The sequence below is a fragment of the Eschscholzia californica genome, unplaced genomic scaffold (assembly GCF_041429995.1).
Source record: "Eschscholzia californica isolate CP2 unplaced genomic scaffold, dmEscCali1.0.p SCAF_4, whole genome shotgun sequence".
NCBI classification, from domain to species: domain Eukaryota; kingdom Viridiplantae; phylum Streptophyta; class Magnoliopsida; order Ranunculales; family Papaveraceae; genus Eschscholzia; species Eschscholzia californica.
This window is the reverse complement of record NW_028238461.1, coordinates 36,978,589-36,994,497: the sequence shown is the minus strand read 5'-3', so window position 1 is coordinate 36,994,497 and position 15,909 is coordinate 36,978,589. Positions and strand designations below refer to the sequence as shown.

Here is a 15,909-nt window from a genome sequence, read left to right as displayed (position 1 = left end):
CCAGCGACATTTTCCGACGACCTTATGTGGACGAATATGACGTGGCAATTACTTAGTGAGGTGGACAAAGAGAAAGAAAATACATTTAATTTACAAAATTGCCATAAGGGTAGAATGGAGAAGCTTACAAAAATATGTTGGGGCCAAACAGGAAATTGGGGCCAAAACGAACTGCCGGACACAATTGGGGGCCAAAACGACCAGTTGGTCATAAATCGGGGGCCAAAACGGAATTAACCCAAACATTAATTAATATGTCTATAAGGCTTAAATCAAGTATTAAAGAAGACCTGCGGCCTAAGTCATTTCGCAAAAAATAAATAAATAAAACAAAGCATCATTTTTAAAATAAAGTATGAGATCATGAGAATGTACATCTAGTTTAGTTACATTTTTTCTAATCTGAATATAACCTATTAGGCTATTATTGGTAGGAAGGCAATGTAGAACAATATTACTACCTTCTATAAATATGTTAATATTTTATTTTTAAAATCAATATTACGATGTCGACAAATGAATGTTGACTTGTGAATCGTTTTTTAATAGTATGTATTTTAGTCTTTTTTATATAGAAGAAAACTATGGTGTCCATAATATGAACAGAATAAAATCGTAAACAATTTCAACATTGTCATGCAGGGACACTAAAATACTTTATTTTTCTAACTCACACGTAATTACAACATGCATTAATTGAATGTGCACATATAGAAACGTATTATTTTTGAAGTGTATATATATATCATGTACCACACATAATAAGGAATACGCACCGAAGATGAGTTGACCCAATAATGGAAGGTAAACCCTTTCTTATAAATAGTTCAAGAACCAAAGAGAATAAACTACTACAAACAAGCTTCTGAGAAAGATTTACTCAATAAGTTCAATATTGCAAAGAAAATGAGGTACGAGTTTGTAAACGAGCTAGAAGTTGAGTCTGCTTCTGCAGACGATGTCTGGGCAATCTATAGCTCTCTCATACTAGCTAAGCTTTACGTCGAACAAGTTCCTAGTGTGGAGAGTAAAGTTGTGTTGGAAGGTGATGGTGGCGTTGGTACTGTGTTTCATGTTCACTTTCATTCTGGTACGTACTGATAATATATTTTCAAAATTGTAAGGCACTTTTGCGGTAATATTTTCATTAACACTATAAAGAAAAAAGTACCACTAGATATAACAAAATTTTCATCAAACTTGAATTCAATCATTCCACTTTGTTAATTTCATATATTTACATGTAATAGGATTTGGACTCCCTCGAACTTACAAGGAGAAAGTCGTCACAAACGACAACTATAAACGTTTGAAGGAAGTATTGCAAATGGAAGGAGGGCACATGGATATGGGCTTCACATTTTACATGAAAAGCTTCCAAATTATAGAGAAAACATGCAACTCATGCATCATTCGGACAATCACCAAATATGAAATCAAGGATGAATATGCAAACAATGTTTCGACTTCAACTATGTTAGCTAGTTTTGATTCATTGGTTACTTTGGCCAGAGTTGTCTCAGCATATGTCCTAAAACACAAAAACTAGAAGCAGTCTAGCTAATGTGATAGGTAATAATAAGCTGGTTTGACTGTAAGTTTATGCTTGGAAATAATAACTTTGAACCACAGCTTGGTTTGAGAAGTTGATGTGGATAAGTGGATTTGCATAATATGTAGGATTGTCAACTTTTTTTTTGTTGTTGAAAGATTGATTGTCAACTTGATAGTTAATAACCTCAACAAAAAAAAAACTTGTTAGTTAATAAAATAAATAATCATTTATTAATAAAAGGATCATACTACATAATGGTAGGACGAGCACCTATGTTTCTTCTTGTTGAATCAACTTCTAAATTAGCTCCTTAACAAAAAAAAAAAAAGAAAAGAAAAATTAGCGCTTCATACGAGTTATTTTTATTTTGGTCCTCTAAAGAAGGCCAATTCTCTAAAATGTCCTTCTAAAGATGATCAATTTCTTAATTAGGGCTTTAGAGTCTATTTGTGTCATATTTTGTGATGATGTGAATTTCGGATTACGAATTTGCAGTTTCTTATCTTTTTTTGTTAGATGTTGTATTTTGTCAAGAGAAAAATGTTCCAGGGACTTCCTCTTCATTTCTTTCTTCTTCCCCCACCATAGGCCTGTAAATTGTGGTCCGAAAATCCGAATCCGATCCGCATTCGTACTCAAATAATGCGACGATTCAGATATGGAATTCGGATATCGCATATTTTTTCGGATATAATTCAATAATCATCAATCACATAGCCTTGGGTGGGCATATGAGAAGATGCAGAAACCACCAATAATATGATTAATGGATGAGGGAGAGAGAGAGAGGGAGAGAAGGTCTGTAGAGGCATTTTTTGATCGATAAAATAAAGAAGCTAATAGTATAATATGTAAGCTGATTTCAAACCAAACAAACAACTAACAATCTGAAACACTAAATAAGGACTTCTCCGCTGGTAGGACCTTGAAAACCCTAGTTAGATTTTTCTTCAACCACTATGGTTGGGGCATGAGCAGGAGGTTGCGCCACTACTTGAAGTGGGGCTATGCCCAATGAAACAGGAGATGGTGCGGGCGATGATGATGATGAAGCAGCATCACAATAACCACGTAAAATGTCACCCTCTTCAGCAGAAAAACCAAGTGAAGTAAGCATAGTAGGCCAACATTCCCTTGTTATAATACGTATGGCTCTGCAACAAGGAAACCCTAGATATGCTTCTCCATCAACCAAAAACAATATTATCTGGTTCGTACACGATCTTAACTCAATAAGCGAATTCCAACATTCACTTAGTAGTACTCCATCACCACCACCACTCTTGCCGTTGAGGCGGGTTTCAAGGTCTTGGCCTGATTGAGTAACTGTAATACTAGTACTAGTGGAAACTAAATCTCTTGCCACTACTACTTTTGTAGTACCAGCTACCATGAGAGCTGAAACTACAAAAGAAAAAGAAGCATTTTGTTGTTGTTGAGTGCCATTGACTTTTGCTTTTAGATAGAAACTAAGTTGAGAAGGAAATGTAGGAGGTTGGAAATATATAGAGTGGGGAATTGTATTACTATTATACTGTGAATTATGAAATTGATTGTCAAATTAAATTACAAACTTTAACGTCCCAGATACAAATCGATTCTGTGGCTGCCGTTGTGAAGTTGTATGGTCTTATGAGAGAGAGAGAGAGAGAGAGAGAGAGAGAGAGAGAGTATGTGGTGGCTTTGTAAAAGATATTGGTGACCTTAGAAGTTAGAACTTCTTATATGCCAGTCCTTATTAACAACAATTGGAACTTGGTAATTCTGTTATATTTGTGAGGTGGCCATTTGTTTGGTACAAGCAAAAAAGGGTGATTTTCCAATAGCCTCTCTAATGTTATTGACGCCCCTTCTTTTACAATCTAACTCTAAAAGTAGTCCTGAGAGGGGCGTTAATAACACTTCGATTGGGAGCCTTTTTTTTTTGGTTGAAATTCGATGCTATATATAAATTATAATAAGATATCTTTACAGTACTTTTTAATAAGAAAATAAAGCACTTGCTTTCATATCTTTTCTCTTTTCTTCCTTCTCGCCCACTTCGCCAGTAAATCTGCCTGAGAGTTCAGCGTCCTTTTAATATATTGGAAGAAAATACCGTCAAAACTTCCCATCATATCACGAATTTTATGGACATGTATCTTTGATTGTCATTTGATCGTATGCTTTCGATCTTTGATGTGCTTTATGAGATTATAGTTGTCACTTTCGATGATAATGTGCTTGTAAACTCTAAATTTTGCCCATTCCATGCCCTTGCAAATAGCGATCGCTTCACTTTCTTCACTATTTCGAGCCCTGGTGTAAGCAGTCGCAGCTTCGATGAACTTTGCTTTGTTATTGTGTACTATTAAACCCGTGCCTATAAAGGCATCAATCGTCGTAAAAGAGGCGTCGACATTTATTTTGAGGTACGGTTCTTTTGGGGGGACCATTGTTCAGTATCCGTCTTATTTTCCGTGATATTTTCATTCATATTGTCCGGGAAGTTTTGTATAGAGTTGATAATGATATGTGTCTCGGCTTTGGTTCCCTGAAAACAGCTGTTGCATCTTGTTTTTCAGATAATCCATAGAATAGTAGCAAAGTGTGTTTTGTTATGTGTATTGCATCTATGAGGAGAGTTTTTTCAAGAGAAAATCCAATCTTTAATAGATTCTATATTTTCTGATATGATATTAAAATGGAACCAGATATTTTTGGCAACCGGACAATGAAGAAGTGCGTGCTCAATAGTCTCTATATCAGTGCATATGTGACAGTTCATGTTATTTCCTATGTATTTTCCTATTCTGCCTTTTACCGGGAGCGCCTTGTTGCATATTTTCCATAGAAATAGTTTGATTCTGGGAATAACGGGAAGATCCCAAGGGAATTTCCAGAGAAGTTGATCGGGATTCGGGTCTAGGTTTTCCCTTTTCAAGTGATTGTATAACGATTTGACCGTGAAATTTCCGGATTCCGTTAAAGCCCATTTCAGTTCGTCGTTACCTTCCTGTCTGATTGGAATCGCCTTTATCAAGTTTCGGGTATTTTCATCAAAGATGTCAAGGAAAACATTTTCATTTCATTCGTTATTGTCAATAAGTTGTGATACTTTCGTAAGGTTTGAGTTTTGTTGGTTTCTAATTGGGAGGTCTGTATTCGGGATCCATATATCATTCCATATATTGATATTCTCACCATTTTGTACTTCCCATATGCTCAAATTGTTTATTTGATTCAGTGCTTTGCACATATTCTTCCAAATCCACGAGTGGTGTTGCTTTACTGGTCCTGGATTCTCTGAATTAAGGTAGTATTTTACTTTCAGGAATTTTACCCAAGCTGCTTTCGGATTGGTCTTTATTCTCCAAGCTTGTTTACTTAACAGAGCCTTGTTATCAATGTCGGGGCTGTGTATGCCCAGACCTCCCATATCTTTTGGAAGGCAGATCGACTTCCAGGATTTGGTGCATATTCCTTTTAACTTACCCCACCAGAAAGACTTTTGAAGAGTCATAATGCGTTTGGTAATGCCCTTTGGGATGGCGAAGCATTGGGGGAGGAACGCATTGTTCCATCTCGAAAGTTTTTGATTTATTCTATCCACCAGATCGTTAAAGACTCTAGTTTTATTTGGACCAATGAAAAATTGAGCGCCTAGGTATTTTTCTGATGTGGAAGCGTATTTGACCTTAAGAGATCTCATGCTCATGCGCTTGAATTTCGGGTGAGAGTTTTTAGAGTAAAATATTTTCGACTTCGAGTAATTGATCATTTGTCTAGAGGCCTTTCCGAAAGTATTAAGGATGTATTTAAGATGTGCAATGTTTTCAAGTGAGTTCTGACAAAAAATGATACAGTCGTCAGCAAACAGAAGGTGATTAATTTCAAAATTGTTTCCGTTACTCGGGAATCCTCGGAATTTTCCGTTCCCTATCTCTGAATTTATAAGTCTGCTCAGACCTTCCATTGCAAGAGTAAAAAGGAACGGGGAAAGAGGGTCACCTTGTCTAATTCCACGAGACGGGAAGAAAGTCTTGCTGGGGTGCCCATTAACTAATACTGCCATTGAGGAAGTCGATATACAGTTGTGAATCATGGTGATCCAATGTTCTGAGTAGCCCAGCTTTCTCAGAATATTAGTGATGAACGACCATTCTATTCTGTCGAAAGCTTTAGACATGTCTAATTTGAGCCCAAAAAAGCTTTCACCACCTTTCATCTTTTTGTAGGAGTGGATAATCTCTTGTCCTATAATGTTATCTGTAATTTGTCTACCCGGAACATATGCCGCCTGGAAAGGGGATATAATATCTTCCAAAGTTTGTTTAAACTTGTCCGCTAAGATTTTCGTGATGATCTTATAAGTGGTGTTAAGCAGACTAATCGGACGGTAGTCAGCAGGGGTAGTCGGAGTGGGAGTTTTAGGTATAAGACAAATATGGATATGGTTTGTATCACTAGGGAGTTCTGCTGAAGCAAAAAAAATTTCAACCAAAAGATATATGTTCATACCTACTGTGTCCCAGTTAGATTGAAAGAAGAAGTGAGGGTAACCGTCGGGCCCAGGTGCTGCTTCTTTCTTCAACCATCTAATAGCGTTGTCTATTTCTTCGTGTATCGGTTTCTTGGTGAGCATATTGTTTTGATCTTGAGTAATAGTCGGAAGAAAGAGCTGAAAGAGTTCCGTATTAATAGGAGGATTTGTGGTGGTGCTGATGTTGAGCAAGTGATTTGAGAAAGTGTTTTGAATGTCACTTATATTTTCTAGCCATTCGTCTTTTTCGTTTTTGATGGCAAGAATTAAAAATTCCTGCCAACCCGTTTTATTTTTATTTTTTGAAAACCAAGCGAAACTTTTTTTTCATTCATAAGTGATAAAATCACATTGTTTACATGGATGAAATTGTTATTTCTCTCTTCCAACTTCATGAGAGTTGCATACCTTTAAATACAAAGTGCCTCTTGAATAAGAGCGAAATTGGACTAGACTCCGACTCAATAAAAGACCCTAACGGTCGAAAGATGAAAGGATACTATAGATCAAGGATGAAAAGACCCTAAAGGTCAACAAAATATCACATAATACAAAAAGAAAATACTAAAAAATACATCTCCATCGTTTTCGCCGGAAAACCGCCATAGTCGCCGGAAAACCGCTGTCATCACCGGAAAACCGCCAACACCATAGAAAAAATCGTCGTCATCACAAAGTACACCACCACCACCACCTTCCCCATTAAACACATCCATCTTCTTCATTACTTCACACCACCGCCACCACACCACCACTGAATCATAGAGCCCGCCACCACCACCACCACTTAACACACCACTAGATCGGTTTCATAATCATGTTTAGGCATGAAAGCTTGACGAAGAGCATCATCTATTATTGCCAAATCTAAATCTAGGGTTTTCGGATCAAAATCGGATCAGTTCTTTTACCCCATTAAAAACATAAAGTTTGACTAAACAAACTTAGGGTTTCATCATTTCATGGAATTGAATCTGGGGTTTTGTGATAAATCTAGGGTTTCTTGATCAAATGTGATTTGGAGATCTAGAAATGAAAGGTAAAGGGAATGGAATCTAGGGTTTTTCCTGATACTAAGGGAGATCACAAACAAAGTGTAATCAACACCCATGAAAAGTAACCATTTCCTTCCATTGTTGGTGATAAGAGAAATTGACATAGAAGAAGATACAGATAAACATAAAAATAAGAAGACATAGAAGAGGAAACTCCGGCGAAGGGACGCGCTTCGCTGGAAAACTAGAACTAGACAAAAATTTTCAAAAGTTTATTACGTTATGAAAGATAAACCAAATCACGTCAATGACCACAAAGAGCATCGTCACAGAAAGACTATTCTCATGGTCAAAATTCAATGACATCATCACAATCATAGGGAAACTACTTTTTTTTTTTGGTTGAAAATAGGGAAGCTACTTGGGCGTCTAAGGATTCTTTTTATGAGAATATGCTATTGCCAAACTTTATTAGCAAACATTCATATTGCCAAATTTGGGCGTCTGAGGATGACATGCGGTTTGATTATCTTCATATTTTCCTTTCGTAAAGTGCGTTCAATTTGGAGGAATAAATTTGTATTTTAGAAGAGGGATTGTAAGACCCTAAAAGTCACAAAATTAAAAGACCAAGAAGATCATAAATAAGAAGACCCTAAAGGTCATAAAACTTTAGTATACCTAGATACATCTAAAACTCTAACTTAATAATTCTTGTGAATAAAAAGTGGAGATAATTTTTTGAAATGAAATTGGTCTCCTATATTTATCCTGAAATCTCCAAGATAACGGACCGTTTTTTTGATAATATCACTGTTTGCTTCACCTTTGTAAGAGGAGGTTTGGAGTTTTTATGGTAATTTTCATAAGGTATATATTATTTCCCAAATGGGCCTCTAGTCTATGACTAGCTTCCCGCTTTAGTCCCTTAGTTTATCGAAAATACCTAGATGACCTCCTTTTCCACTGGACTTTCCAGAAATTGCCTCTTTTTTTATTCTTTCAAATCAACTCTCTCTCTCTCTCTCTCTCCCTCTCTCTCTCTCTCTCTCTCATCATCTATGTCTTCTTTTTCCCGATATCCACAATTGCAACTCTTATTTTCAAGAAAGAGTTTAAGGTTTTTCAACAAAAAAAAAAAAAAAGAAAGAGTTTAAGGTGGCGAGAGAGGGTCTAAGGCTTAACTTTGAATCTCAAATAAAAGCCTGTTTGACCTTCCTCATTCGCGCTCTTTGCGCGCATAGTCTTTCATGGTGGTCGAACATCTTCCTCACCGATCTTTTTTCTCACTCTCCATGAATCACTTTCTCTCTCTCTTTTCCTATCAAAACCCTAGTTATTTTCCCTAACATCTCTCTCTCTCTCACCGGGTTTTCGTCATGGCTGCTTTAGGAAGAAGATTTGACCCTTTCTTCTCATCAATGTAGATATCCTCAAATACACAAAGTTTGGATTACGTACGTTTGTAATAACCCCCTTGGGTCCCTTCAAGCTTCGACTTACGAGTCTGAAATTCCTGTAGCGCAGAAAAAGGTTTTGGAATCATTTAAAGGAGAACTTGAGATAGAATCTCATGTGATTAGTTTTGTAACGGGGAAGATCGCTAGGTTTGCTAATGCCTTTGTTGTTATGGCCATGAAACAAACCCCGTCAAATAAATTAAATCTAATAAAAATAGACACCAAAAGTGGGTCTTTTTTTGATACCTCAAACTTTCAATGAAGTTGAAAGGAAGAGATTCAAAGAGAGGAGGTTTGACACATAAACGTTGTTCTTGTAGAGAAGATGATTTGGGTTCAATTTTTTCTTTTGTTATCGGTTTCTGCTCAATATTCGTTAAAAAGAGAGAGAGAGAGAGAGAGAGACTTGATGTGAAAATATAAAAAAGAAAATGAATCATCTGGGTATTTTCGATAAACTAGAGAACTATACCCGAAGCTGTTCATAAATTAAGGGGCCATCCGGAAAATTACCCTATTTAATTTCGCCTTACAGGAAGTACTCTGTCAAGGATATTTGGTGGAGCTTACCCATCGCTAGATTGGAAACACGAAGTTTCATAACTGATAGGCCAAAGAACTCTGTCTGAGGCTATGCACGAACAAAGGTTTAAAAGAGTTTAAAGACATCGTAGGGTGGGGTTAGATAGTGGTTCGTGCTCTAACTCCCAAGGGGTTGACGACTCTCCCGTCTATCTTGGCTGATCTGACCATCTGACTTGTTATACTAGAGGGAAGAAAATGGAAGAAAGTAAAAAAACCTTGGATGAGTACCGATGAATATCCTAATGGAAATTGGCTTCAGATTAGATGGAACTGAAACAAATTGACTCATATTAAGATGTTACAGCACTACAATTGGATGTGGCATGTCTGGAAGTGTGCATCCTCCAACAGATAAGCTGGAACTTCAGCTTCTAATCCAAATACATAAATAGTGTCTCCCACTACAAGCAATGTCTGATTACTAATATCACAAAAGCAAAATAACACAGTAAGAACTGCAACTTAACTGTCACAGAAAATATTTACATTTTGTGAAGATTCACAATCGAAAAGATAAGAACAAATCCAGGTAGAGAAAATGCCATCTCAGCCACCAACTTGTCAGAAGTAACACCTTCTAACTCCCCCGATAGGTACTAAATGCAAATGGTGAAAGCAACAAAGGGACATGAAAGTGTTGTGATTTCTGATTCTCTTTGATCTCAAACACGATAGCCACGTGTGGAAAAAATCCACCAGGGATGTATTTTCCGGTATTAAAACTGATCCTGTACATACCAGGTTCGACATTGTCCACAATGCTCATCAGATGGCCACTTCGACCATCATTGTCAGTGATTGAAGAACCTTGAAACACCCAACCCTCTGAATCAGGGTCACCGAATAATGGACGGGGCCTAATACCATTCCACATCTCCAACTTTACCTCAATACCAGCAGCTGGAGAACCTCGAGAAACATCCAAGACATGGGTAGTGATCGGTGGTCGGGTCCTGGCTGAAGTTTGGGATGCTTTACTAGTAGGGGCTTCAGTAGCTGCAGTAAGATGGGATCCAATTATGCTGACACGATCTTCTACAGTTAAAGCATAAATTTCGTCAAAGTTTAATTGAATTTAGAAACATATCAAAAGCTAAATTAGAGATAGAGTCACTAGACTAGAAGTACTTGAATAATGTCAAACCACAAAAGGTAAGATTTCTGTAAGTGACAAACTGTGTTGTCGGATGTGATGCCTTGGCTGTACTAGGCTCTTATTTAGATTACGCTACACCCCCCTTCCACCCCCCGCCCGGTTTAACAACTTTGGCGCGACCATTGCAAATTTTAGTGATTTAAATAACAATTTTCTGTAGTATACTAATATACCATTTATCTGCTGATTTATTGAATAATGCATTATGTGTACTGTAAACCAAATAGGACCATTGTTTAAAATTAGATGTAATATTATTAACTATAAGACATTGGGAAGAAAACGACAAGAAACAATGGTAATAACCGATATATTCTAGTACTTACAAGGACATACATGATTAAACTCAATCTTGCATCATTAAAATCAGGAAAGCTTGATTGATAGAAAGCATACCTCCTGCTTTGGTCATAAGGTTGCCAAGGGGTTGACTAATGCTTGAAGAAGCAATTTCAGTTTTAGCTGCATAAAGCTTGGCAAGACGAAGCTCAGTTATCTTCATCTGTTCTCCTGCCGCTGTCTCGAACTCGACAATAGGCCTGTTCAGGTAGCGCTTCTGTGGTAAAATTGACAAGATATACATATTCTTACAAAATTGAATTACGGAAAAATTTAGAATATTTGCTAGATGATATATTCTATAAAGTCATATGCTTGTGTCAGGTTATAAAACTTGATATTATGTTATCTATCTCATTCCAAATGATGGATGGATGATATAACCAGTCTATTTCGTTCCATGCTTCTTGATTATGTGCTAATAAAACAAGAATCACCTGATTTTCAATAGATTCTACAGTCACCTGTGAACAAAATCCACACCTTACCTTCAATTCAGCAAGTATTTCTGGAGTAGTCCTTCCCGAAGCACAAATAAGAAAAACAAATCCAAACTTTTCCCTATACCGCAGATTCCAGTCAAGAAGTTCCTGCAAAGGCAAGACTACCTCATACACTTACAGAAGTTCACATGGATAAATTGTAGCCAAAGTGAAATTATATAAAAGTAAAAAAATTCGTTCTTAAATCTTAATAATATCTCACTAGAGCTGTAGAGATTGAGGAAAAAGATAATCCAAGTATCGATGCCACTCAGTTGATAAAGAATGAGGAAAAAGTTCACAAGCGCAAGTCACTAGCATACGGTTGAGATTTTGAGCGAAAACTCAACCTCCGTTCTATATATTATCGTGCTCCTCTAATCAAGCTCTTGAATTTAGAGATAAAGATGGCTCAAATCCAACTCCGACTGAATAAAATAGTGATGTTCGAATAATTGAGCTTAACATGAGTAAATCGTTAAGAATATTAAGCTCACTTCATTGGAACTAAACTTATAGTACAAAGATTGATCCGACCAGAGCCTTATTTTGCATACAAATGGAAATTCGGAGAGCTTGAACTATTCCACTTATGCTCTTATAATAACAAGAAAACCACATCAGTTCGGCTCTTATATCTGGCAACCGTATCAGCATGTTAATAAAGAAATGAAATTGAAGAACCTCAAAACCGACTCCTATTATAGTCGAACTGCACCATTTTCAAAGTCGTGAGACTTCAGGCCTCTATTTTTTTTTTTATAGGGTAACAACATTTCTATAATGAAATTCCGTTTCACAAGCCACACATTGTTGTGCTAACTTTATTGTCCCCGATCAGAGAGTTTAAACCGGGAAGAATCTGAAGAAGCAATTACTCCACAAGTTTAGACCATCAAACATTCGCACACGGACAATTTCTTGTCCGAATGAAACACCCTGTCATTTCCTCTACCGGCTTTCTATAGTCCAAATAAGAGAATACAACGATCAATAAAACGTTTATACAGTAGTACACTGATTTAGTTCACTAAGTCCACTAAGATTAACCCCATATTTTTCATATCGAACCCATTAAAGACCAGTTACCAAATTCTATAACTACATATTCAATTTGCCCAAATTGTAAACAAAAATTCAAATAAAACTTCCAGATAATTTTTTGGATCCAAACCTGTAAGGTAGAGTCAGTAGCAGTTGCTAAAGCAGTTGACTGTTCTCCTTTGCTCCACCTAAGAAATATAGAACCCTATTTTTATCAGTCTGGGATCAAAAACTAGAGATGAAAAACAGCAGATGTATGAAATTATCTAAATACCCAGCTCAATTATATCAAAGATCCAATTCAAAGCAATCAGGAAAGATAATTGTTCTCAGAAGAAAAACTCAACTGTTCACTGGTTTCACTTCTTAGATTCTTAGAAGAAGTGTCTCCGATTTGGGGATGAGCTGCAAATGCTTCAAGCCATCCATTAACATCAACCTGTAAAATTATACTCAAAGTTAACTTCTTTGAAGTCGAGATCTAGAGAGAGAGAGAGAGAGAGATCTAGAGAGAGAGATCACCTTGTTGAACCAAATATTTCGAGCAGATTGAACAATTAACTCATAGTTGGGGAAAGGAGCTTCCCCAATCATTTCTTTAGCGAATTTGCTGCTTCCGCAACATGCTAAAAGATCCTTCTCCGAAAATGCTGATTCCATCGTGTCTTCACTCCCAGAAATTCCAGACGAAATACCCACGATTGAAGAACCTGTAATTCACGGGAATTGTGTCAAATTACCCAGGTTTTGAAACTTTCTTGGTGAAATGTGACGCCCAAAGCCCCAATCATTATTGATCAGGGAGAATTATATCTTGGATAATGCCTTTACTGAAACCCCCACTTTAGTTAGTAATTACTGAAACCCCCAACTCCATTTAATTTAGGGTTAATTCCGTTTTGGCCCCCATATTGTGACCAACTCACCGTTTTGGCCCCCAATTGTGTCCGGCAGTTCGTTTTGGCCCCAATTTCCTATTTGGCCCCACCATATTTTTGTAAGCTTCTCCATTATACCCTTATGGCAAATTCGTAATTTAAATGTGTTTTCTTTCTCTTTGTCCACCTCACCAAGCAATTTCCACGTCACATTTGTCCACATAAGGTCGCCGGAAAATGTCGCCGGCGACATCATTTCCGGCGACCACCATTTTTTTTTTTTTTTTTTTTTTAACTTCTTCTTCTCCAACCATCTCCTTCTTCTTCTCCAACCATCTCCTTCCTTCTTCTTCTCTCTCTCTCTCCTTCTTCTTCTATCTCCTTCTTCTTCTCTCTCTCCTTCTTCTTCTCTCTCTCCTTCTTCTTCTCTCTCTCTTCCCCTCTTCTCTCTCTCTCCCTCTTCTCTCTCTGTTAGGTTTCCGGCGAAGGGAAACCCTTCGCCGGAAACCGTCTGGATCTGGGGAAAACCCCAGATCCAGACACCTCTTCGTCTGGAATTTCCAGACGAAGAGGGGTTCCTCTTCGTCTGGAAATTCCAGACGAAGAGGGGTTCCTCTTCGTCTGGAAAATCCAGACGAAGAGGGGTTCCTCTTCGTCTGGAAAATCCAGACGAAGAGGGGTCCTCTTCGTCTGGAAATTCCAGACGAAGAGGGGTTCCTCTTCGTCTGGAAATTTCCAGACGAAGAGGTGTCTGGATCTGGGGTTTTCCCCAGATCCAGACGGTTTCCGGCGAAGGGTTTCCCTTCGCCGGAAACCTAACAGAGAGAGAAGAGGGGGAGAGAGAGAGAAGAGGGGAAGAGAGAGAGAAGAAGGAGAGAGAGAAGAAGAAGGAGAAAGAGAGAGAAGAAGAAGGAAGGAGATGGTTGGAGAAGAAGAAGGAGATGGTTGGAGAAGAAGAAGTTAAAAAAAAAAAATGGTGGTCGCCGGAAATGATGTCGCCGGCGACATTTTCCGGCGACATATTCCGGCGATCTTATGTGGACAAATGTGACGTGGAAATTGCTTGGTGAGGTGGACAAAGAGAAAGAAAACACATTTAAATTACGAATTTGCCATAAGGGTATAATGGAGAAGCTTACAAAAATATGGTGGGGCCAAATAGGAAATTGGGGCCAAAACGAACTGCCGGACACAATTGGGGGCCAAAACGGTGAGTTGGTCACAATATGGGGGCCAAAACGGAATTAACCCTTTAATTTAACCGTATTGTGAAATGACTAAAACACCATTTACTAAAACCGGACCAAAAAAAGTTCAAGAAAATGGGGCGCCGGATACTAAAAAAAGGGGCGCATGTATCACCGAATTGTCTTCTCCATCACTGCCTCACGTACATGAATGCATCTAATGACATTCATGGAAGTAGCAAAACCTAAATGGTATGAAAGGGCAATGGTTATAGCAGTTCAAGGATTATTCTTCAATGCTTATTTCCTTTCTTACTTGGTTTCACCAAAACTTTCACATAGAATTGGAAGAAGAAGCAATTCATTCCTATACTGAGTTCTTGAAAGAACTGGATAAAGTTAATATTGAGAATGTCAAAGCATCTGCTATTGCTATTGATTATTGGAGACTACCTGCTGATTCTACACTTCGAGATGTCGTTATGGTTGTTAGAGCCGATGAAGCTCATCATCGTGATGTTAATCACTTCGCTTCGGTGCGTAAACCCTTCTCCATTTTCACTCTTCATTGAATTGTCTTTACTTTACTTTTCTTTTACTACCAGATTCTTCGTCATAGGTAGTGTTTGTGGAGTTCGACGAAGTCATACTAAATCTAGAGTTTATTGAATTTGTAGGACATACATGTTCAATGGCATGAGTTGAAGGAAGAAGCTGCACCTATTGGCTATCACTAAACTTCTATGTTACAGAATAGTAGTATATAATAAAACTTCTACTTCTGCTGTTACTTCTACTACACTTACTCCCTCAATAACTCTTGCTTTTTGTCTACTTCGTTTCTTGAGATTGAGAACCCAATAACAATATCTCTTGTATATATGAAAGTAATTTAAATACAATGAAGTTTCTTTCATCAATTCATAGTGTCAAAACAATCGTCAAGTTCGAGCAGCACTACTGGGTACTTCCAAAGAGTTAATTGGTTCTGAATAAACCCATGAGAGCTTAAAAGTTCTCTTTCATTTTTGTTCCAAAGTACAGAACAAACTTGTGAGCCAGTATCAACTGAATTCAAACAAATTTGTGGGGGGTTTCAGTAATTACTAATTAAAGTGGGGGGTTTCAGTAAAGTCATTATCAGAAGTGGGGGTAAAACGTAAGAGGGCAAGAAAGTAATATTGAAAATATCAAAGTTAAATCAAACGGAGTTGGGGAGTTTCAGTAATTACTAATTAAAGTGGGGGGTTTCAGTAAAGCCATTATCAAAGTTTGGGGGTTTTAGTAATTCTCCCTATTGATTACCGCTTTAGACACCTCGCACATGAGTGGAGAGGACCTAGACATTATATTCTTAGTTGCTAGATACCCATTCTCCCATGTGGGACTATTCTCACACGCCCCCTCACGTGTAGCTTTCTTTGAGCCTAGCACGTGTTTTTTTTTCTTTCGGGTGACGTGGAGCACGTGTGGCTTTTAAACCTATCACGTGTGGGCTTAGCTCTGATACTATGTTAAGTTTGTGGTCATCCAACTCAAAACCAATTGGCAATGAGTGGAGAGGACCTAGACATTATATTATTGGTTGCTAGATACCCATTCTCCCATGTGGGACTATTCTCATAAGGGTCCACGAACCTCCAAAAGGCCTTGACAGTAATCAAATTTGAGCTTACACCTATAACTCGGGCTCCGAATACTTTCGC

General features: G+C 37.7%; 1 protein-coding gene, 1 long non-coding RNA gene and 1 pseudogene across 5 annotated transcripts; 2 read left to right on the top strand and 1 right to left on the bottom strand.

Moving 5' to 3' along the window:
• Positions 1–768: 768 nt before the first annotated feature.
• On the top strand, positions 769–1,807 carry LOC147544425 (uncharacterized). Its single transcript, XR_015223488.1, has 2 exons — positions 769–1,090; positions 1,251–1,807. It is a non-coding gene; the product is annotated as an uncharacterized LOC147544425 (long non-coding RNA).
• Positions 1,808–9,384: 7,577 nt separating this feature from the next.
• On the bottom strand, positions 9,385–13,007 carry LOC147544424 (transthyretin-like protein). Of its 3 annotated transcripts, none has more exons than XM_086633866.1 (6): positions 12,661–13,007; positions 12,486–12,577; positions 12,269–12,326; positions 11,101–11,202; positions 10,670–10,829; positions 9,385–10,152 (listed from the first exon to the last, which is right to left on the bottom strand). In XM_086633866.1, the coding sequence occupies exons 1-6, from the start codon at positions 12,796–12,798 to the stop codon at positions 9,695–9,697; spliced, it is 1,008 nt and encodes a 335-aa protein (XP_086489992.1). In that variant the 5' UTR covers positions 12,799–13,007; the 3' UTR covers positions 9,385–9,694. The 3 variants fall into 3 exon arrangements, with proteins under 3 accessions (XP_086489992.1, XP_086489993.1, XP_086489994.1); XM_086633867.1 differs by having other exon boundaries at positions 9,385–10,149; positions 12,661–12,937; XM_086633868.1 differs by having other exon boundaries at positions 9,385–10,113; positions 12,661–12,928.
• Positions 13,008–14,414: 1,407 nt separating this feature from the next.
• On the top strand, positions 14,415–15,057 carry LOC147544423 (ubiquinol oxidase 1a, mitochondrial-like; annotated as a pseudogene). Its single transcript, XR_015239795.1, has 2 exons — positions 14,415–14,739; positions 14,881–15,057. The product of XR_015239795.1 is annotated as a ubiquinol oxidase 1a, mitochondrial-like (transcript).
• Positions 15,058–15,909: the final 852 nt, after the last annotated feature.

Bases quoted from the DNA above. Each gene is read 5' to 3' on its own strand.
- LOC147544424 (XM_086633866.1), bottom strand. From the start codon at position 12,798: ATGGAATCAGCATTTTCGGAGAAGGATCTTTTAGCATGTTGCGGAAGC. The intron at 12,578-12,660 runs GTGATCTCTCTC...ATAATTTTACAG, and splicing joins GAAATATTTGGTTCAACAAG to GTTGATGTTAATGGATGGCT. The intron at 11,203-12,268 runs GTTTGGATCCAA...TTGCCTTTGCAG, and splicing joins CTACTGACTCTACCTTACAG to GAACTTCTTGACTGGAATCT.